Source organism: Punica granatum, chromosome 4 (genome assembly GCF_007655135.1).
Source record: "Punica granatum isolate Tunisia-2019 chromosome 4, ASM765513v2, whole genome shotgun sequence".
NCBI classification, from domain to species: Eukaryota; Viridiplantae; Streptophyta; class Magnoliopsida; order Myrtales; family Lythraceae; genus Punica; species Punica granatum.
In genome coordinates this window covers 11,036,515-11,059,252 of record NC_045130.1, presented here as the reverse complement: position 1 = coordinate 11,059,252, position 22,738 = coordinate 11,036,515, and the positions used below count along the sequence as shown (strand labels likewise).

General features: G+C 39.6%; 2 protein-coding genes across 2 annotated transcripts; one reads left to right on the top strand and one right to left on the bottom strand.

The window, feature by feature from the left end:
* Nucleotides 1–257: 257 nt before the first annotated feature.
* Nucleotides 258–2,416, top strand: LOC116206003. The gene is made up of 4 exons (XM_031538726.1): nucleotides 258–711; nucleotides 863–1,015; nucleotides 1,124–1,232; nucleotides 1,741–2,416. The coding sequence occupies exons 1-4, from the start codon at nucleotides 373–375 to the stop codon at nucleotides 1,899–1,901; spliced, it is 762 nt and encodes a 253-aa protein (XP_031394586.1). The 5' UTR covers nucleotides 258–372; the 3' UTR covers nucleotides 1,902–2,416.
* A 311-nt stretch (nucleotides 2,417–2,727) lies between these two features.
* On the bottom strand, nucleotides 2,728–4,720 carry LOC116206005. Its single transcript, XM_031538727.1, has 3 exons — nucleotides 4,412–4,720; nucleotides 3,594–3,667; nucleotides 2,728–3,295 (listed from the first exon to the last, which is right to left on the bottom strand). Exons 1-3 carry the CDS (start codon nucleotides 4,661–4,663, stop codon nucleotides 3,256–3,258), a joined length of 366 nt encoding a protein of 121 aa, XP_031394587.1. The 5' UTR covers nucleotides 4,664–4,720; the 3' UTR covers nucleotides 2,728–3,255.
* Nucleotides 4,721–22,738: the final 18,018 nt, after the last annotated feature.

Sequence of the window (22,738 nt, the reverse complement as noted above, 5' to 3'; positions counted from 1 at the left end):
TATTTTCAAAATAAATTCATTACACAATAGATAATATATCGAAAACGAGATGGAAATTCTATTTTTTAGCTCTATCCTATCAATGTTCATGATATGAATTCGATTTTAAATATTAATCAAAATTATAAAATGTGAACCCGGCAATGCACGGGTCACTTCATTAGTTTCTCCCATTTTTCCTGGGAAATTTCCGTTAGATTTCTTAGAACAATACCACACACACACACACACACACATATATATATATCCTCTCTTTCCATATTCTCCGCGATCGTTTCTCAATTTCTGTTCACTTCCTCAGCTGCTTCCAGACGCGGCTTTACAAATTGTGCTCTCAATATAGAAATTGATTACCAAAATCTGCATTCCATAATGGACTCCCTCTCCTTAGCCCCGAAACAGTCGCAGCAATACCAACACGTTCTCGTGATGCGGCACGGGGATCGAATTGATGAGTTGGTGGACTCCTGGCTCTCGAATGCCACCAGGCCCTGGGATCCACCTCTGGTCGACGCTGGATGTGTCCGGGCCTTCCACACGGGTGCAAAGCTCAGAACCCAGCTCAGGTTCCCAATCCACCGGGTGTTTGTTTCTCCGTTCATGCGATGCATTGAGACTGCTTCTGAAGTGGTTTCCGCTCTCTGTGCCATCAGGGGGGATTCCGATGCTCTCCCCAGGACCGACATGCCAATTGACACATCAAAGATTAAGGTCCAAGAAATAACTTACCGTATATATTCAAAATCTTATATTAATAATCTTTGTAGGTCCATGTGGTCATGAGACGCTCTGAAATAATCAAAGTCTTTCAAATCGCATTTCAGTCATTTGATTTTTCCATACAAATTGTAAATTATTGTAGGTATCTATCGAGTACGGCATCAGTGAGATGTTCAACAGCATGGGCATCCAAACACCTCCTAAGGATGGGGAGTGGGGATTTAACCTCCCTGAGCTTGAGCTGAAATTACCAGCAGGCACTTTGGATCCTGAATTTGAACCAGTCGTCAAAGAGGTCGAAAACGGCACCCTTGTTGCTTATTTCCCGACTTTTACTACTTAATGCAACCATGTAATTGACCTATCCGAAAATAATTGCTGCGATGCTGATGATAAAATTCAGTTGCCGAAATGGGGAGAGACGAGTTCAGATGCAAAAGCCCGATTTGGACGACTTATTCACGCCCTCGCAGATAGATATCCGTCTGAGAATTTGTTGTTCATCACCCACGGTAATGTAGTTATAAATTCCTAGCTTCATGTATGCATAAAACTATATATATATTTGCCTATCACATTCACATCTGGTGCATCACTAATGTTAAAAATGGGCATCTCCGTCCTTAACATTATTATAGTTCCCCTGCAGTCTTTGTATTTGATAGTCAATATAAGAAAATCCCACATCAAAGAATACATGCAAAATAATTCCGTATATATATAACTTTAAGAAATTTGAAGTCCAGCAACCACCTAACTATACTAAGTAGCTTATGTTGAATCAAATGAAAATGAATGGAAATGGTTCTTCGTATAACCACCTAACTACACTAAGTAGCAATTACTAAATTTTGACTCCCTTTAACATATAAATCACTTCTGTTTTTCAAGGACGGTCATAACTTTGTGACCTTATTTTTTGAATCCTCATACTTAACAAATATTGACCAAATTTAGTACCCAACGACCTTATGAATGAGATCAATTATTAATACTTGATACCGTTTCAATCTTGAACAGGATCGGGTCTGCGAGCTACAGTTTGGACATTTTTGAACGGAACGAAAGTGCACAAAGTGGAGTATTGTGCCTATGTCGAACTTGAACGGCAAATCATCCTAAACGATAGCAATTCCATCATGGCGGGGAAATTTGGCGTAGTCTCCCAGCATGGTTACTAAGAGCCGCTAGTGCGAAAATTCGCTGGCTCCAGTAAACCTGATTTAATTGTTCGGGTTTTCGAGTGTAAAGGAGAAGAAAGAAAATTAGACATGGTTCACCTTTCTTTTTCCTTTACACTAAGCGACCGGTGTATCACTAGTTTTATCACGGTGTGAGATCCAATATAAAAAAAGACAATTTTCCTCGATTCATTGAACATCAACATCCTTGTACTTGTGCCTTATCGGCATTGTATTTCCAGTTTGGTTTTGAGTATCAGAGTGGAGTACAATAAAATGATGGTCCGCAACCAATGACGGCTAAGGACGGTTACTCCCCCACAACCCAAACCAAACCAACTAAGCCGGAAAGCTCAAATTCAACACCGTGGTATGTAGACAATGGATACAGTCATCGATGGCACGGGGATGGCGGTAGGCTAGTTACTGGAGGGAGTTAGGAGAGTTAGGACGGTTGACAACCGCTGAAAATTTGATTGGAGACAGCCAAGTTCGGTATTCACCGTTTAGCCCCACTAATGGCATCCGAAAGTCCAATTCCAGATCAAATGTGCAACCAAACCAAATTCTGTCAAGTATTGCAATTTTGTTCTGCCTTGTGCCGTGAACTAGACGTGCTGTGATGGAGCGCTTGGTTCACTAAAATGAAACTGAGGTTGAATAAAATGACAGCGAATGAAATTAAGGAGGTTTAGAATCGAGATTCCGATGAATAATACCGTAAAGTCTCTCAGACCTTAACCTTCTTATCGACCTGCATATACATTATCCAGAGACCTGTACATACTTGCACAAAGATAGAAATTATAAATGTGAATCTCCAAAAGAAAAATTCTATGAAAATCAATCATTGATTTCTCCATCCAATTTTCAATATCACGTCACCTTATTCAGAGACACGAGTTTCCTCTAGATCCTCTGTGACTCGGAAACATTAGTTAAATTATGGAATCGATGACGCATCCCTCCAATACAACTAACCCATCTCATTAAACATGAAACAAGGTAGCGCAAGCCTTAACACCAATTCAAGGGGAGGAGAAAGGCAGACTCCATTTATAATTGACCAGGGGAGAGCATGTGTTGAGAAACTATCCCAAAATTCCCGACTCTAAAAAACAAAATGTGGCTCGAACCTTGTGGTCAGGTCCCAATCACCGTGAGTTGGACTCTGATAGAAAAGTTCCATAGCAAGATGCATGAAAGCACGAGATGGATCATAAAAGAAGAATCTACATGCAGCAGAGAAATGCTTGAACATTCTTCATTTGGTGATGTCCTTTCGCGTCTCTCTCTACTCCTCCGGAGCGACTTCATAAAGATTAATCTAAAGCCTGCATCAGTGCTGTGTCATTTATGCTGTTGAGTTCCATTGTGAGTCTTCTGTTTTCACACTGCAACAGATTTTGAAGGGGCAAGTTAGATGTTAGGAAACGACGGAGAAACAAATCTGAGTGCTATGAAGTATGCATCAACAAAAGCTTCATTAAAGAGGTCTTATATTTCCTACTTCCCGAGCTTCTCAATTAGCAGTAAACTCGCTAACATCTACAAAATATTTGTTACCCCAGAATAAAATACCTAGTGATACTGATAATCCTAAAGAAGACAAGAACGAAAATTCTTTCCTACCCTTCTCAACATCCAGTGAGAAACAAGAATATCCCTTGACATATGAAAAATAAAACATACCTATTGGCTCGTGCTCTCGGAGGAATACCAAGGCTTGTTCTTATATTTGCACCCACTTCCATGAGGTCTTCAACCTATACAAGATCGTGGAACGATTAGTGAGGAAGAATTAAAATACGCAACCAGTTAGCCCTTCCAGTAACACTCACAGACCCCAGAAGTACATATATAATAACAAATGGAAGATTCCATTTAGTAGCACGAACAGCCTGGAGGAGGTGTGCTGAACTAAACAAAAAGGTATCGGTCGGGATGAACTCATCTGACACGTACACAGACTACTTCGCGAGTATTACTTCACAATTCAAATCCCCGGGGAATCCAAGACCGTCCGCTATTATACTTTAGTTGATTTCATTATCTTTCCCCAGACAACTCAAGCAACCACCAAACAATTACTTCCCTCTGATCATCTCCATTTTCAGATAATCGATTTTAATCGATATCCTCTTCGAGTCGGACAAGATTTGCATTATGGAGCCTAATACAAAACGTATAAAGCGACAATGGTCTAGCTAGACAGCGCAGTGCTAACAGATTATGCAGATCAAAGAAGCCTCTCTTTTGCTACCTCAGGGATAAACTCTTCACGTTCAGATCAACAAGCAATTCGATACGAAACTTCGATTAGAGACCAACATATGATCGCTTCGAATTTCGCGGCGTTCAATTGTGCTACAACTTGCAGGAAGCTCAATCACAACACTGAACAGAGTCCACAGTCATCTGAGAATTCGGAGTATGTATAAATGAAGACGGAGAATGAGAAGTTAGGGATACGGCAGGGACATTTACTTTTGTGAAAAAATTAAGCTGACCTTGCGGATGCCGGAGGCCTGGAGGCCGGCGAAGGAAGCTGAGGCAGCGCCGCCGACGAAGAGAGAAGCGATGGAGAAGGCCTTGAAGGGCATGAAGCGACAGTCGCCGGCGTAACCTCTCAAGAAGGATGAGATTCCCCAGCCGATCTGGGTAGCGCCGCCGAGGGCCCATAACCAGTGGCTCCGGCTTCCTCCTCCTGCATCGCCGCCACCGCCGCCGTTCTCGTCAGCAGCCACTATCTCCGACGCCATCACATACTCTTCCTTGCGTCCTTCTGCATTCGCAGCTCGCTCCGAAGGCACGGCAAGTCCTCGTTAAAAGACTGGTGAATAATGGGCCCAGTTATTTCAGCGGGTCCATTCAATTTTGGGCCGATTCAAAATGGGCCTTTGTCAATTACGGCCAGAAGGTTATCTTCTCTGGTTTTCTTAGGCATCGGAGATTGAAATCGGTGACATCCCCGATCTTCCCTTCTGCAGGTTTGGAAGCCACACAACGGAGGAACACAAATACCCGTTCTCAGATTGTAGCAATTCCCCGAGCACCATTGGAGGTGTACAAACATCTTTTTACTTATTATATTAAGCGATCCATGTGTCAATTTTAGTATTCACGATATTCATATGATTGACTTATCTGTTAGAAATTAAGTTTGGTGATCGGACTCGAGATGGAATTTCAAGGCAATCCCATGTTAATTTAATTGTCGCCTCATACTCATATTTATTGGAAAATCATCCTCTCAACATTGCTCTCAATCGGGGATCGTATGCCACGAATCAACGAATGCATATAGCAAACTAAGCTTATAAGATGATGAGAGAATAAACATTTACTTTAGAAGCTTTACGATAGATATCTATCAAATCCACCTCACGCATCTGTCCCATCTTGCATTGAATCTTTCAGTAGTACCACCACTTTTTGGCTATGTTATTCGAAATAGCAATGTCAAGGATAATATAAATTGGGTGTACGTCGAGTGAGGTTTGGTTGCATTGTTTCTTCATAAATAAAATCGATATTTGGTGCGTACCTCAATAAAATTCCCACGGTAATCTCTCAGAAATCCCTCAGAAAAATTTTCAAGGAATTACCAAGGGATTTTCCCTTGGTAATTATTCCCTCGATAAAATTAAAAAAATTAAAAATAACTTTTTTTAAAGAATAATTTATCGAGGGATTACTGAGAGAAAAATCCCTCGGTAAAATTAAAATAATTTATTTTTAAAAAATAATTTACTAAGGAAAAAATCCCTTAGCAATATTATAGAGGGATTTTTCCCTAGATAAAATTTTAAAAAAATCCCTCGGTAATATTACCGAGGTTTACCGAGGGGAAATCCCTCGGTAAATTAATAAGTATAAATTTGTCTAATAAAAAGTTAAAAAAATATATTATATCAAATGAGAAAATTAATATTTGTTTTACAATAATAATTGTAGAGATATATATCAAATATGAATTATATTTCTTGAAGAGAATATTATATAGTAAGTTAAATATAAAATTAATTAAATTTAGGATTGAAAGCGTTAAATATTTATAGTAAATATGAAATTAATTAATTTGAATATATAAAATTTTGAGTTTTTGAAAAAATATATATGGATATTAACATATGATTATTTGTATCGATGGTCCAAAAAGTTTCTATATCGTTAGACATTAGACTAAAAAATCTTTTCTGCTACTTGTAAGTATAGGAAGTTTCAAAATCATTTCTATATAATGCATTTTATCATCTCGCACTTGACGCCATCAGCTATAGCTGACATGGCAGATATTATGTCTTACTTTTGCCATGTGGCACCAATCATAGTGCGCCACGTCATTAATGAAGATATACAATTTGAAAATTTTTCAATAAAAATACATAAAATAAAAAAAAATCGGGGTCTATGGTCCCCACGTCATTACTGAAGCCCGATTTACCGAGGGATCTGCCCCTCGGTAATCCCGGTATTTTTAGAAGTGGTGTTTTTTGTTATTTCTTTTTATTTTTTATTACTATTTGTTTATTATTTGGTTGAATTGGTGCATTTTGATTTGGATTAATATTGAAGAGTATCTAGCTCGTTCTCAAGCAAGATCAATTGTCGACAAGAAGATGCGTGGTCGAATATATCCATCGACAAACTATCATTGGTGAATTTTAAACTAAAAAGCCATAGGATACGTGTGTGGCTAGGATCTTATATAAAGAGATCGGACGGCCAAAAAAGAACAACTATAGTGGTTGTTTTTACAACCAACCATGATAGCATCACCCTTCAATGAGTTTTTAATTTTTTCAATTATATGGAGGACACATGTTTAAAACATCCACTCTCATCTTTTTTATCATTTGTCAATTTAATATAAGAGGAATTTTTTTTATTACATAGGGAGGCTTTTGGATCTAGTACAATAACTATAAAAGAGGAACCTTTCATATTCATTTGTTTTCCTCTCCTTTAATATTCCTTATTCAGGCCGATGAATATCTCCTATAATTAATCAAGTAGAGAAAAAGAATTGCATTATCGAAAACATTTGAATCAATAGAAAAGGATGAAACAATAATAAATAGTTAAAAAGGGAAGGACCTGGCACCAAATATGGATGCCACAGGTACAAGAACCAAACAAATTCTGTTGACGGCATTGTAATTTTATAAAAAATATTTATTTGCATGTTGTATGTACATTCATTAATGCATTATGTCTGTAAACGTATTATCATTTTCACATGCTGCAGGCTATCAATACGATAATCAATGGGAAAATTGTTTGAGACACGCGCTACTGGTGCACTGGGGACTTGTAGGAGTCCAATCACTATTTATAGGCAAAATGAAGATTAAACACGGTATCAGTAGATTTCACTCGTTCATGTGTGGACTCAAACCAGTCCAAAGTTCTATCGAGAAATGTGCCTAATGGTAGTCTCTCCTGTCCGACTGTGAAGGACAAACTTCACAAACATATAGATGTGCGACAACTTCAGAATTTACCCACCTCGTGGTTAATTAATTGTTAAGGGGAAAGTATTTTAAGGCACGTGGCATTTGAGGACAAGGGTGAAAGAGAAAATGTTTCCACGTGAGATTGGTGTCGAGTACTGGGATTCCACATCAAATAATCAATAAAAAAATCCTATATATAGATGGTGGGATTCATCATCCTACTCCATCAAATAATCAACAAAAAAATAATCTTAATCTATAAAATGATTGAATTAACCATTCTAATAATTAAACTTCTCAATAACGATGGTCCCAATCATGCACTTACCAGACCATTTGAAAATTCAAAGGTGGTTATTTTCTTTTCTCGGTCCCTCTATTAATTTAGACCCATTGGAACTCCTCTTTCTTATCCAAGAAAATCCATGGGAAAATTATCTAGTAGATACATGCTAGGGCTCTTCTTTTCGATGCGTTTCACTTGATATTAGATATGGATTATTTTAGGTTCAAGGCGGGTCAATCCACGTATGAACATCGTGAATTTTTTTCATTCACGATACTCGAATTTAAGACTTTATTTAGGAAGAATATGTGTTGAACTACTTGAACTAATCCATGCTGGTGGTCAACTTATATAAGTATCCCTCATCCTTGGTTTGATAATCTAAAGAAATAATTACATTGTGAGTATAGAATCCATAAATACAAGCTTGGTGGTAATTGCATGAGTCTTGACGTTATTGCCATATGATTTTGCACAGCATTGCATCACACAACAGCTAGAGACAAAGTGGTTGTCAGCTGATGACGATCTTCAGGTGGGTTTCTTCATTTCCTCTGAGATCATGACATTACCGTTCAGCCCTTTGTTATTTGCATGAGTGAACCCTTCCCTCCATTAAAGAAGTGAGAGATCACCGATAGAGAAAATAAACTAATGTCTCTCAGGACTTTGCTTGTACTTATTTATATACAGTGAGTATATCTGTCTATGCTTCTTCCACGGCCAGGGCATTAATTCAACTGTTTCCCTTTCGATATTTTACCACAGGTAGATAGCTTCGGTTGTCGGTCGATGGGTCAATCAGAAAATGGAATGATGGCAAATACGCTGATCACACTGGGCAATACATAATGCACAAGAGGTAATTTCATTATCCAATCTGCAGCTTATATATGTTCGTCGAATTCAATATGTAGTTAGGTTGTGTGCGCATACAATTACATAGTTGATCTCTGTTGAAATGGATTTTACTATGCAAGTAAGGAAATATGGATCATTTTGCCGAATCAAAGCCTTATTCCTGTTTATGCATCTAAATTCTAACCAATTCGTGTACGTCATTTCAGTCCTTTTTTCTTTTGTTTCTTCCTCCGAAAAGAATGATTATACAGGAAGTCTCACCGTAATAATCAAATAAAAAAAATTTAGTCAATTCACCAAAAAAAAATTCCTGGTCAACTACAATAGTACATATATATTTGTACCGGTGGCCACTAAACTAAACCTCCTTATCAGATGCCAGTCTATCTGTTCGAGTATATTGGATCAATCGAAAGTGATTAGTCCCGACATGGTCCGATGTTGATTCTTTCAAGGGAACCGTCGTTTTAATATATTATGATTCCAGTAATATGTGATGTGATATCAAGAGGGAAGCGACTCTACAAATTCTTAAAATTCTCACACTAACAAATATACATATTAAATATATTAGTTGGATCCCTTTTGATTTCTAGATACAGGATGCAAATCAAAAAATATACATAATAATAATTTAAGAATATTTTTTTAATTACAATTGAAATACATAGCCTTAGTAGGAGATATTGAATGGAAATATGTAAATACGAAAAACCCCACTTATGAGAACCGACTTTAGATTCAATCATTAATGAATCTACTATAATATTTCAGTATAGACGATATCTTTGGGAAGCAAAGAATAGAAAATTATCAAGACAATATGTTACCCAAAATTTTATAGAAGAATATTCAACCAAAGAAAAATCTCACCGAAGATTAGTACCCAAAACAAAAACAAAAAAATATTACGGAAGAATGGGAATTTAGGGGATTGACTGCCCTTTTCAGCTCCCTTTCGAATCCATCACTGCTAGTGGTTGAATGACAAATTTTTGCTGCGTTTGATTTCATAGTAAGATTTTAAAATCAGATTTTAATTTTGAAAAAGAGTGGTATAAATGGGACTCGCCCTTTGACTTTGTATGAATCATTTTGTTTTGTTGTAGAAAAAAGTGGTATAAATGGGGCCCACTCTTTGAATTTGTATGAATTATTTTGTTTTGTTGTAGGTAGAATTAAATTAGAATTGTGATTCTAAAATTTCATTCACAAACCAAACAAGCTCTAAATTTAATAAAATAGTTGTCGAAATAGATTACAAACATAAATACGACATATAAATGTGTGTGTATATACATATATATATATATATATATATATATATTAAATTGTACTCATAATATATATACATATTAAATTACTAAAAAGCTATTTGCATGGTAAAATAAGTATCTATCGTATGGTTTGATTCACACGGTTTAGGTATAATCAATAATTTTCTTAAGGAATCAAATTCGAACTTTTGAATGTAAAAAATTCACGACTGAAAAAGTTTTACCCTTTAATAGACCGGCCAAACACGAATTTGAATTAGCCGGAATCCGATGGGCTTTCGAATACCAAGTGATGCACACCAAAAGAAAATATATATAAATATAGACATTGTAACCCCAGGTAATGGTCCTTTTCCTTTTCCTTAGCCTTTTTCTTTTAAAAAAAATAGTAAAGTGAAAATTATTTAAATATTGAGAAAAATATATATATATATATATATATTATTAAGTCAAATTTATCAATTAATTAAGGGATGGGTTGGAGTATCAAAAGTAAGATTTTGACGGAGGAAAGCGTATTTTGTCCCATTTTATTATGATTCCGAGGGCTAATCTCTCCTTATTCGTTTCCTCTATCATATTCGCATCCTTTTCTTCGTCTGAACTGTAAATATGCCTAGAAAGGAAAATGCCGTCAATGCCTAAAAATGAAATTGACCTCGCACACCCCCCAAGTTCCACCCTTATATAACTCGCTCTCTTCCAACTGCAGCGGGACTTGCCTTGAATCTCTACCTCAAATAGCCCTATGTTCTGGCCTGCCGTTCGGCCCTCCTCGATCGCGAGAGCGGAAGCTTTTCCGTTCCGGGACATCTCCATGCCTTTCTTGGCTTGCCTCACATCCTCGTCGCAATCCTAGAAGAAGAAATAGAAGAAAGGTTTCGTCAATGCTTCTCTAGATGATTCAGTTAGTGTTGAATATATACATGTTTTAACTTCTAGTTGTGTATTGAATTATAGAAGTCAATGTTAAACTTTGGATTTGAGCCATTTGTTTTGGATTTGTCTCTATAATTTTGTCCTTCAGCTGCAGTAATCATTTTTATTGTGTTTGGGTTTATTTTAGTTACACTTTGAAGTGGGTTGGAATGGGTCGGGGCCGGTCACAGCCGACCCGTGGAGGGCAGGCATGGGCCCCCTTGGCTGGACCCATGGCAGGGCAGGGGCCAGGTCGAGCCAATGGGCAAAGAGGCCGGGGCTGGTTTTGCGTCTTCAAAAACCGGCTCTACCCCGACCATTGCTATTCTATGCCTCTTGTAGTTTGTATCCAAGAGTCGATGTTGATTGATGTTAATGTGCTAGGGCATGTAATATATGGTGGTTAATGAAATTTGACCATCTATCATTATAAACGTTGTGGAAAGGACGAGCGCATGATATGCATGTGAGTAACTTGAATTTAGATAAGTCAAGGGCAAATTAGGCTTCTAAATACCGCATAGTGCACATCGAAAAAATTAACACCACGCTTTGCACAACTCCTTATTATACTAACTGTAGCATATACATGATCGATCAGATAGAAACATCAGTTGTATGTTCTATTCGAATTGAGTTCCCGAATTAAAGCAATTTCATATCTTCTCCAATTTGACAGGTCTAATATAACTCCGAACCGAGATGTTTAGTTTGCAAGGCCAAATTAATGGTTTCCTCTCCGTTAAACCCATCTCCATTGCCTCAGCATCCAAAGGATCAGTAACAAGAGACCAGTATTAACGACAATATTGAACTGATCGGTCTCAAAGCCCAAATAGCTTGTGAACTAGAAGCAACCGCTGGAGCTCATGATGATCATCGCCATCAATGATCACCATCATCACAGGTTACAACTCATCATCGTCTTCGACTTCATCACAGTAGCATTCCTTGCTCCCATCTAGATCTTCTTCGTTGCCGTCATTCTCTTCATTGATGCTCTCTTCATCGTATTTATCTCGGTCATCCTCTCCCTTCCCATGGATGACATGATTGGAACCGAGAGCGGAGCTCACTGGAGCTCCAACGAAGAGGACATGGTACAGGGAGTAGAGAAGATTGCCCATATGAAGACCCATGCCCGAGAATGGCCTGCAAAAAGAAATCAATACCCGCCCCCCATACCTCTGCTGGCGCGATCTGCAAACTTGCAGGGACGAATGCCTTGGGTCCTGACACGGCACTACGATCATGGAAAGCTGATCCTGAGGGAGGAACCAGTCAGGCATCACGAGTACTTCGAGGCCTACCGGGAGGACAGTCGGCTTTTTTCTGGATCTGATCTTTCTAGACAATTCAGTATCCTACCAATACCCTGTCGATGAAAATGATTCCAACGAAGAGCGCCCAAAGGCAGAGCAGGAGGATTTTGATCAGTTTGTAGAAGATACAGATAAACATGAATATCCAACAAATGACCAAGAAATATACAGGGAAGTGGACTATGAAGAGGAAATTAGCGTGGCACATGATATTGATGTCAAGGAGAAGTGCAACCACAGCATGGTATTTCCGTTGTCTATGTCAAAAACACTAAATATCGGCGAGGGGGTCCGGCGAGATGCAATTGGGAAGTGCGCAACATATTCCGGGAGGGTAAATTTGGAATTTCAAAATCCCTTATCACCAGAGAATGGGGATCGCAAACACTTGACCCATCAACCAGGTTCTGCCCCCGTTTCCTGCCTCTACGTTCACCCCATGGCTTAGTGGCTAAGCACGGCCTGTCCTTGTAAGTACGTAGGAAGAGGAAAGAAATGATAAGGGTGAAAATGTTATATGAGGGAAAGAGAGCATCAATTTTTTTATTCAATGATTAAGTAGATGAAACCATTATTTTTCATCTCTCTCTTTCTCTCCTATATATTATTTTTCCATATAACTAATTTGTAACTAACTTTTAAGTACTTATTTAATTAAATTGTAATCAAAGACAACCTTAGGTCGAGTCGAGCACACTATGAGAATGGAACTTACAACCTCTCGTTTGACATGCAAGGGTGTTTTACAAAAGAATTTTTCAATTTTATTCTCTCGTTAATACCTACATAGAGAATTGCAAAGGTCTTACTGCTTAAATTTATACAAAATAAATTATTATGGTGTTTTTTTATCTTCTAATTATTGTATTAATATGCAGAAGGGAAACCATCGTCCAAAAATGAGTACACCGCGATCGAGTTAAAAAACCCGAAGTCTGAACTAGAATTACGTTAAGGGGCTCTGTCTCTGAGCAAAGCCTCCACATTTTTTGGGAATTGAAGGATTCATTAAGCAACTTAAATAGTCTTGCCGATACAATCAGCTACAGTACGAGGATAGGGCCTGTTTGGTTTCGCAGTTGTATTTTAGAATCACAATTCTAACTTAATTCTACCCACTATAAAACAAAATAACTCATACAAAGTCAAAGAGTGGGTCCCATTTTTATCACTTTTTCCCACAACATAACTCATACAAAGTCAAAGGGTGGGCCCCATTTATACCACTCAAAATCAAAATCAAAATCTAATTTTAAAATCCTACTATGAAACCAAACACCACCTAAGTCCCTCCCGCATCTAGAAACTCACAACTGAAGACATAAAGGTAGGAGCTGAATCTAGAATTAGTAAAGGAGCTTGCTGGTCTTTTCCCATCTTGGCGAGAGCGTAGGCACACGAGTTTGCCTCCCTATAGATAAGTGAGGCATATATACTTTGAAACGTCGAGTAATTTCTAACTTGTAGAATCGGTGAACAATGAGTAGAATCAGTCAAGAAAGGTAATTGCATTTAATTGATGTCCATTAATATATTGCGTCATTACCAAAGTGAATTGGTTCGAGCGGTTCGGTGTTTATTCCGCTTAAGTAAGGTCTCGGGTTCGAGTCCTTGTGAATGCAGAAGATCCATGCTGTAAGAGTTTTACTCTTTAGTGGGCCGACTCGGCTCGACTGGATTAGTCAGTGTCTAATTAGACTTCCGAATATCAAGGTTCACACCGAAAAAATATATTGCATCATTCACTTGCTTGTATTAAGCCCATGCAGAGAAGATTATAACCCCTTACTCCTAATATAAATACACGTCTCTTCCATAACACAATCGCATGCTGAATTAATTAATCGGCATTTTTTTTGGCTCAGCAAATCAATGGATGTCCATTGATGACAAAAAGAGTAAAAGATAAAATGTTCAAGAGAAAAATTACAAGGATCGAAAAATACAGTAGATCCGTCGGATCACTGCAAAGGAAAGTACAATATGACATAAGCACATCCAATAAAAACAAATATACAGTTGCAGAAATCATTTCAGTTGCTTTATGTCTGCTCCCTACCTCTTGCAGCTAACTCTACATGGACCCCAATCAATATCGGGAAGCGGAGCCAAATGCAATCCTTATAGAGGCTACTACTATGTGGAAACAAGCAAAGATGAGTCTTGAATCAGTACTCAGCGCATGAATCATTCATAGATCACAACAAGTAGATCTAATCAATCAGTCAAACTCTAAATAGCTAATCCCTAAACAATCAAACCAAAAGAGCTTAACTTCTTTGATTGGGTCAGACCAGTGACTATCAACTAAGACAGTCGAATCGAATCAGCTAGGCTATCTTGATCGGTTCAAACCAGCGACAATTTTCAGAGACATGAAATCTGCCATAAATCAACGACAAAAAAAGGGGGCAGAACCACAAAAGGTTGAATTTTGCAAGCGTAAATCAATCAGACCCGTGTTTAATCCTTTGATGTGAAGGGCAAGGACGCTGTCTCGGGTAGGAGGTGGGAAATCGCAGATAAGAACCGCGGTCGGATATGAGGGAGAGGCTGAATAGACTGGAGGGTGTGATGGAGGAGAGCTCCTCTGTTTACCTACACCGCAAGTTAGGAGCTCTCATCACTGTTTTCATCATTGTAGAAGGGCTCTACAACCGTAGAAGCAAGCATAATCAATTGCACTACCGGGACTGAGCTGCTGGAGAGGGATAGGGCACGGCCTCCGATGGGGAGGGGAGGCCGCAACCACACGCACCCACCCGAGATCGAGAGGAGGAGGGGGAGGGCCCTGCGACCGCCGGAAACATCCTCAGCACCGTCTCCGTGGGGACTTGCCGCATACCCGACCTGCCCGGAACGACATGGTGATCCGACCCGACCCAGAAAGACCAGCCCGACCCGAAACTCGGTGCCGACACGACTTGATCGGAGCTAGGTCAGATCTAGCAAGATCTGACCATAACTGGTTGGCACCAACTTTGTTCTGATCGGATCTGAAGTAGCAAGATAATAAGCAGTAGTTTTGTAGTTCACCCTTGGAAGTGTGACAATTTTCATGCGAACTATCTCTATTATCTATTGAACAACCCCTTCAATCTCCACTCGTGTGCCTTAAAAGAGTCTCAAGTTCCCTCCCCTCCATATGACATGGAGGAAAGAAGTCCAAACCATCTTCTTCATGGTAACTTCCAGTTCCTTACCTTTCAACCGTAAAGCATAACCCAATTTTTCATTGCAATCACCGACAGACTAATGCACTTCTTCTTCATTTAAATATTAGCCAAACAACTTCAATGGTTGGACATGTAAAGAAAATGTGATCCCTTGATTCCTCCCCAGTCCCACGCATTTCACAAATGTCACTGGAAACGCTACATCCCCATTGCTTCGATCTGTCTTTCGTATTGTGGATTGCTAGACAACTAATAAAATGAGACCTTGGAGATGTGAACTGCAAACCATATCAATTTATGCCACTCTACCTTACCCTTACATGGTCTAATATCTTGCCAAAACTCAGACAGAATGAACCTTAATTTGTCTTCGCAAACCATATCTGTTGCTGCAAAACTGATAGAAGAAGGAATTAAGCTTTGAATTGGAAGAGCCCGAGCTTCAGTACTCCTAGGCCAGCACCGCTGCCCCTCCTTAAGGAGTGCATTAAGCTTCTGATCACAAGAAATATCTTTAAGTCAATAATATTCTTTCTATTGATGCATGTGTTTGTGTATGTTCATTGTACCTGATTTGCCTCTTGTTGTAATCGTGAAAATGGCAAAGTGCCCAAGTGTGTTCACTCTGGAGGTAAAAATGGGAGACCAGGATGTGATGTTAAAATTACTCATTCTAGTTGCAGATAGCAGAAAATGGTACATAATATAGGTTAAAGTTGTTTAATTCACCATCCAAACATAAAAAAGGTTAAAGTTGCTTATTTAACCATCCAAAGATTTCGACTTGACAATCCCTTTGTTTTGTGATTAGCAAAATAAGAGAAAGTTGTTGCTTAACCATAATCTGTCCGGCCATAAAATTCTCAAGAATTTAAGGATTCAATTAAGCACTCCAGTAGCATAAACCATACAAAGCGTATGCATTTGGTTCTCGAAGAAACTCTCTAGTATGTAGTCCTCCAATGTCGGCGGCAATATAAACCCTGTTCATCATGTCGCCATATTTCATTATACGCGGGAATAAGAAACATGAAAGAAAATTGAAGAAATCTTTGGACCAAACCTGTAAGTGTATAGTCTCAATACAGCGATCAGGAGAATGGATATGGGATAATCGGGATGCTGAAAATACCCATTTATAGCAGCAAAACATTTACAAGAACTTATGCGATGAATAAACTGAATGAACGATCCAAAAGAAAGAGAACAAATGCAAACACATGACTAAAATTATTGTTTGTTTTCCAAATTATCTATAAAAGGCCCAGATTTTATGCCCACCAAATGTTCGACATATTGCTCATTCCATTAGTGAATTGGGCGGCCGGAGTCAGCATCACCGATTTTCTGATGCAGCGCAATTACCACCTCCGCCGATTGGCGGAACGGTCGTGGCCAAGAGGGTCTGAAGAAGGCCAAATTACATAAGTTCCGCTGCTAGTGCTATTCGCTGGTCCCGGTCTTCACTCTGAGGACTGAAGCTTCCTCGTATCACTTTGACAAGCTATTGCAGAGGACTAGGTCATCGTTCCCTTTCTCCCCTTCTGTTGACAGATATGTAAACCAAGTTTTTGGGTTTTGGTATTTTAGTCTTAATTGTGATGATTAGCTTTTGGGGCTTATCTAGACTAAGTTCTAAGTATTGACTTTTGGTGTTGCTTTCTCATTGCTTCACTGCTAAGGTTGAGTTTATATATACTCATATAACCTGTGGCGAAATGTACAGATCCGAAAAACAGAATACAGAAAGACATATTTTGTCTTCACCAGAAACTCTCAGTCTCCGATCTTGTTTTTGAACTTTTCTCTCTTATTGTCGTGACAAATATAATCAAGGGTCCAACATTTGGTATCAAAGCTTCTTTCAGCGACTGTCAAGGGCTCATTTCCGAAGGTTATTCGACATCAATGGCTTCTGGGTTTAGTGTCGGGTCTATCCAACCTCAGATCTCGAGGTTTGACGGGAAGAATTTTGAGCATTGGAAGATCCAGATGGAGGTACTATTCGGATTTCAGGAGCTGAGTGAGATCATCGAAGATGGGTTCGAGGAGCCAACGGCAACGGCAAATTTGACAGCGGAAGAGCAAAGGACACTAAAGGAAAATCGCAAGAAAGATCGTAAGTCTCTCTTTTACATCTTTCAAGCGGTAGACTCTACTTTCTTTCAGAAGGTAGCACATGCGAAAACGGCGAAGGAGGCGTGGGATTCTCTTGTCACGACATACAAAGGAGCTGCGAAGGTCCAGAAAGTTCGACTACAAACCCTACGTCGACAGTTTGAGCTTCTTCAAAAGGAGAAGTCCGAGTCTATTTCCGAGTATTTCTCGCGGATGTTGACTACTGTCAATCAAATGAAAGCTAACGGTGAGACTATTAGAGATCAACAGATCGTCGAGAAGGTTCTCCGTACATTGACGTTGCAGTTCGAGTACATCGTGACATCTATTGAGGAGTCTCGAGATCTCTCCACCACGTCGGTTGATGAGTTGATGGGCTCGTTACAAGTTCACGAGCAGCGATTCAACGAGAAGATCAAGATTGTGGAGGAGGCTTTCCAAAGCCAATTGGCTTTGCAGGTTGAGAAGAAGGGTTCTTCTAGTCGAAAAAGGGAGAAAGGGAAACAAGAGAAGAGTTCTGGGCAGAGAAAGGATAAGTCGCATATTCAGTGTTACAACTGCAAAAGGTTTGGACATTTCAAGTCCGAGTGTCGCAACAAGAAGGCTGGAGGCTCAAATGTACAAGCCAAGATTGCGAGCTCTAGTGGTAGCGGGGACGAGACTGATAAAGCCTTGTTGTTCACGTGTGATGTAGCTGTGGAGAACCAGAAAAATGTCTGGTACTTGGACACAGGGTGCAGTAATCACATGTGTGGTGTGAAGGAGTTATTCTCAAAGCTTGATGGCAGTTTCCGCTCGGAGGTGAAGTTCGGGAACAATTCGAAGGTTCCTATCATGGGGAAGGGGACAATTAGCATCAAGGCAAAGGATGGGTCGGATCAATGCATCTCCGACGTGTATTATGTTCCGGGTCTTCGAGAAAACCTCTTGAGCATGGGACAGTTAGCTTAGCGTGGCTATCACGTGGAGATCAAGGATGGCTATTGTACAATTTGGGACAGCAAGTTAGGCTTGATTGCAAAGGTAAAAATGACTCGTAATCGTCTTTTTCCTCTGTACATTAAGTATTCTGCTTCGTGTTTTAATGCCTCTGTTGAAGACTCGTGGTTGTGGCACAAAAGATATGGCCATGTGAATTTCGATAGCTTAAAGCTATTATCGGGCAAGAAAATGGTGCGTGGACTACCTGAGATTTTCCCTCCAAAGGAGATATGTGAGCCATGTGTGGTTGGGAAGAAGAGTAGGGAATCTTCCCTTCGGGTCAGTCATGGCGAGCTAAGAAGCCATTATAGTTAGTACACTCCGATCTTTGTGGACCTCTCGGTGAACCATCGAATCAAGGTTACAAGTATTTTGTTACTTTTATTGATGATTATAGTCGGAAAACTTGGGTTTATCTCTTGAAGCAGAAATCTGATACTCTGGAGGCTTTCAAGGAGTTCAAGGCCTATGTGGAGAAAGAGAGTGGTCACCAAATTCGGACTCTCCGAACCGATCGTGGAACAGAGTATTTGGTGGGAGATAATTTCTTCAAGAAAAACGGCATCAAACATCAGCTTACAGCGAGGTATACACCTCAACAAAATGGAGTTGCGGAGAGGAAGAACCGCACCATTGTTCATATGGTTCGTACTATGTTGCGTGCGAAACATTTGCCCAAGCATTTTTGGGCGGAAGCTGTTATTTGTGTTGTGTATTTATTAAACAGATGTCCAACAAAAGGCCTTGAGCAGCTCAAAACCCCGGTGGAGGTGTGGAGCGGTCAAGTACCCTCAGTTAATCATCTTCGTGTGTTTGGGTGTATTGCATATGCCCATGTCCCAGATGAGCTTCGTAAGAAGCTAGATGATAAGAGCGAGAAATGCATCTTTCTCGGTTATAGTGACGTGACCAAGGGTTACCGGTTGTTTAACCCGGTGACAAAGAAGGTGATTATCAGTCGTGACGTCACATTTGATGAGGATGCCGAATGGAGATGGAGTGCTGAGGAGAAGTTTCATTTCATCCTGGACGAGGAAGAATATGTCCTAACCAGTCCAGGTGAAGTGTCAGAACCAATGGCAACTTCAACGACTTTAGTTCATGCTTCTACTGGGGCTAGTGAATTGTCGGGACAAGAATCAACATCTGGCGAGACAACTTCTGAAGCAAATTCACAGATTAATTTAGATGAAACGTCTTCACGTCCGCAACGACGACAACTTTTACCGGCACGTCTTCAAGATTGTGTCTTGTCTAAAGATGATGAGTCATATGATGAGGAGATGGTCAACTTTGCTCTCTTTGCGGATTGTGATCCAATGACATTTCAGGAAGCTTCACATGATCAAGGGTGGATTCAAGCCATGGATGATGAGATACGTGCAATCGAGAAGAACGACACGTGGGAGTTGACTCCTCTTCCAGAAGGCAAGAAGTCCATTGGTGTGAAGTGGGTTTACAAGACGAAATACAAGCCAAATGGGGATGTTGACAGGCTGAAAGCTCGTCTTGTGGTCAAGGGTTACAAGCAAAAACCCGAGATCGACTACTTTGAAGTATTTGCTCCGGTTGCAAGACTGGACACGATTCGTCTAATCATCGCTTTGGCAGCTGAAAGGGGCTGGAAGATACATCAAATGGATGTCAAGTCAGCATTCCTTAATGGAATACTTGACGAAGAAGTGTATGTGGATCAACCGGAAGGCTATGTCAACGAAGGACAAGAAAGCTCGGTGTACAGGTTGAAGAAAGCTCTCTATGGCCTCAAGCAAGCACCAAGGGCATGGTACACCAGAATTGACTCCTATTTCCTTGCTCATAGCTTTGTTCGTTGTCCTTACGAGCATGCTTTATATGTGAAAGTCAGTACAAATGGTGAAATGCTCATTGTCTGCTTATATGTTGATGATCTGACATTTACTGGGAATTGTCAAGACATGATTGATAGCTTCAGGAAGGCCATGACTTGTGAGTTTGAGATGGCAGATATGGGTCTCATGTCTTACTTTCTTGGTCTTGAAGTCACTTAATCGGAGAAGGGCATTTTCGTTTGTCAGCAGAAGTATGCCAAGGATATTCTTGAGCGTTTCAAGATGGCTACTTGCAAGCCAATTCAAACTCCAATGGAGGAGAGGCTGAAGTTGACAAGGGAAGGAAGTGGTGCCGATGTCAATCCCACATACTTCAAGAGGCTAGTTGGGAGTCTAAGGTACTTGACTTCTACTAGGCCTGATCTTGTCTATAGTGTTGGGCTGGTGAGTAGATTTATGGAGTCCCCGAAACAATCACACCTACAAGCGGCGAAGAGGATTTTGCTGTATATCAAAGGTACCTTGGATGAAGGTGTATTTTATTCTTCGTCTAATGATTTTCAACTTATGGGATTCACTGATAGTGATTGGGGAGGTGATGTTGGAGAAAGGAAGAGTACTTCTGGTTATGTTTTCTCCTTGGGGAATGGAGCTTTTTCATGGTCCTCGAAGAAGCAGCAGGTGGTGGCCTTATCCACAGCTGAGGCGGAGTACATAGCCGCAGCTTACTGTGCTACTCAAGCAATTTGGCTGCGTCAGTTACTCAGGGAGTTACAGCTTGAGCAGATGAAGCCAACCGTGATCAAGTGTGACAATAAGTCAGCAATTGCTTTAGCAAAAAATCCCGTGTTTCATGGGAGGAGCAAGCACATCGATATTAAGTATCACTTCATTAGAGCTTTGGTAAAGTCTGGAGAGATTGTGCTTGAGTTTTGCAAGTCTGAAGATCAAGTTGCTGACATGTTCACGAAACCGTTGAAAGCGGACACTCTTTTTAAGCTGAAGAGGATGATTGGTATGGTTAAGAAAAGCTCGGTTTAAGGGAGGCTGTTGACAGATATGTAAACCAAGTTTTTGGGTTTTGGTATTTTGGTCTTAACTGTGATGATTAGCTTTTGGGGCTTATCTAGACTAAGTTCTAAGTATTGACTTTTGGTGTTGCTTTCTCATTGCTTCACTGCTAAGGTTGAGTTTATATATACTCATATAACCTGTGGCGAAATGTACAGATCCGAAAAACAGAATACAGAAAGACATATTTTGTCTTCACCAGAAACTCTCAGTCTCAGATCTTGTTTTTGAACTTTTCTCTCTTATTGTCGTGACAAATATAATCAAGGGTCCAACACCTTCTTTTTTGCTTTCATGTCTGTGGATAATTGACAATTCGCCAACATCTAGCCCTCATATGGCAGTCTCTCCCACAATTGTCGCAAGCTAATATGCCACCGCCATCAGTCCTCTTGCCTGTGAGTGTTGCAATCTCTAGCGGAGCCTTGTGGCAACATGAAAACATTCTCAATCGACAGAGAGAAATCGCAGAAGGAAGAAAAAAGAGTACTGTAGGGGGTGGAACCGTCAGTGAGGGCGGAGGCTGGGAGAGAGGAGAGCACAGTTGGAACTGGCGAGTGCCCACACTTGATAAAGCGGGAAGCATGTTTGGAACATTTGGGCGTTATAAGGAAAAATATGTCGGGATATGAACGTGTGCGATAGAAAGAGAAGAAGTTTCTGGCTAAGGGTCTCAAATTTGGAACTGGAAAATGAAAGGGCATAATTCAGAACTCAAATTGTGGAAAGGAGTTTTTTTTTTCCGCAGAAATTACATATGGAATAAAATTTGGTCCGAAAAAGCACAAATGCGAAAACACCGAAATGTGAAAACACACGATCGAACTTCTCCTTTTCTATATATATAAAGTAATTTTTAAAAATTTGTAATAGAATGTACAAAGTATTAAACATTTGAATTGAATGTGAAAATGATAAATATTTGTATTAAGTATAAGTTGTAAAAATATTAAACACTTAAATTGAAATATTAAATACTTAAACTGAAAATATTTAATAGGTTATCGTTCGTGATTGTTGGAAATTAAAATTCCACATTGAAAATATAAAAGAACAATCATGGATTTATATGAGGTGTGTACATCACCACTTATCAATTTGAACCTTTAAGTGGAAATTGGTCAAAGTCCATATAAGCTTAATGGAAATTTAATATGGTATCAGAGTCATGTTATACCTATGCGCGCTCACGTGCGTGTACTTACCTACACCACGCTAGACCCAATATGTCCGAATGCAGTCAAGAATGTGCCTCGTGTTAGTGCCACATTGCCCGAGCACGGAAGATGAACCCGACTCGAATTCAATTGTTGAGAACTGGTGTTTAAGGGCATGTAACAACATATAGACAAAAATAGATTATATGTTACACATGATGACAGGTGTGGGGAATTAAACACACATTGAAAAAATAAAAGAACAAGTATGGGTTTATACGAGATTTATATATCATCACTTATCAGTTTGAAATTTTAAGTATAAATGGGTTCAAGTTCATATAAGTCCAATGAAAATTGGATAGTGAGAAATCGAAAGAGATAGACTTTTCTTTTTTTT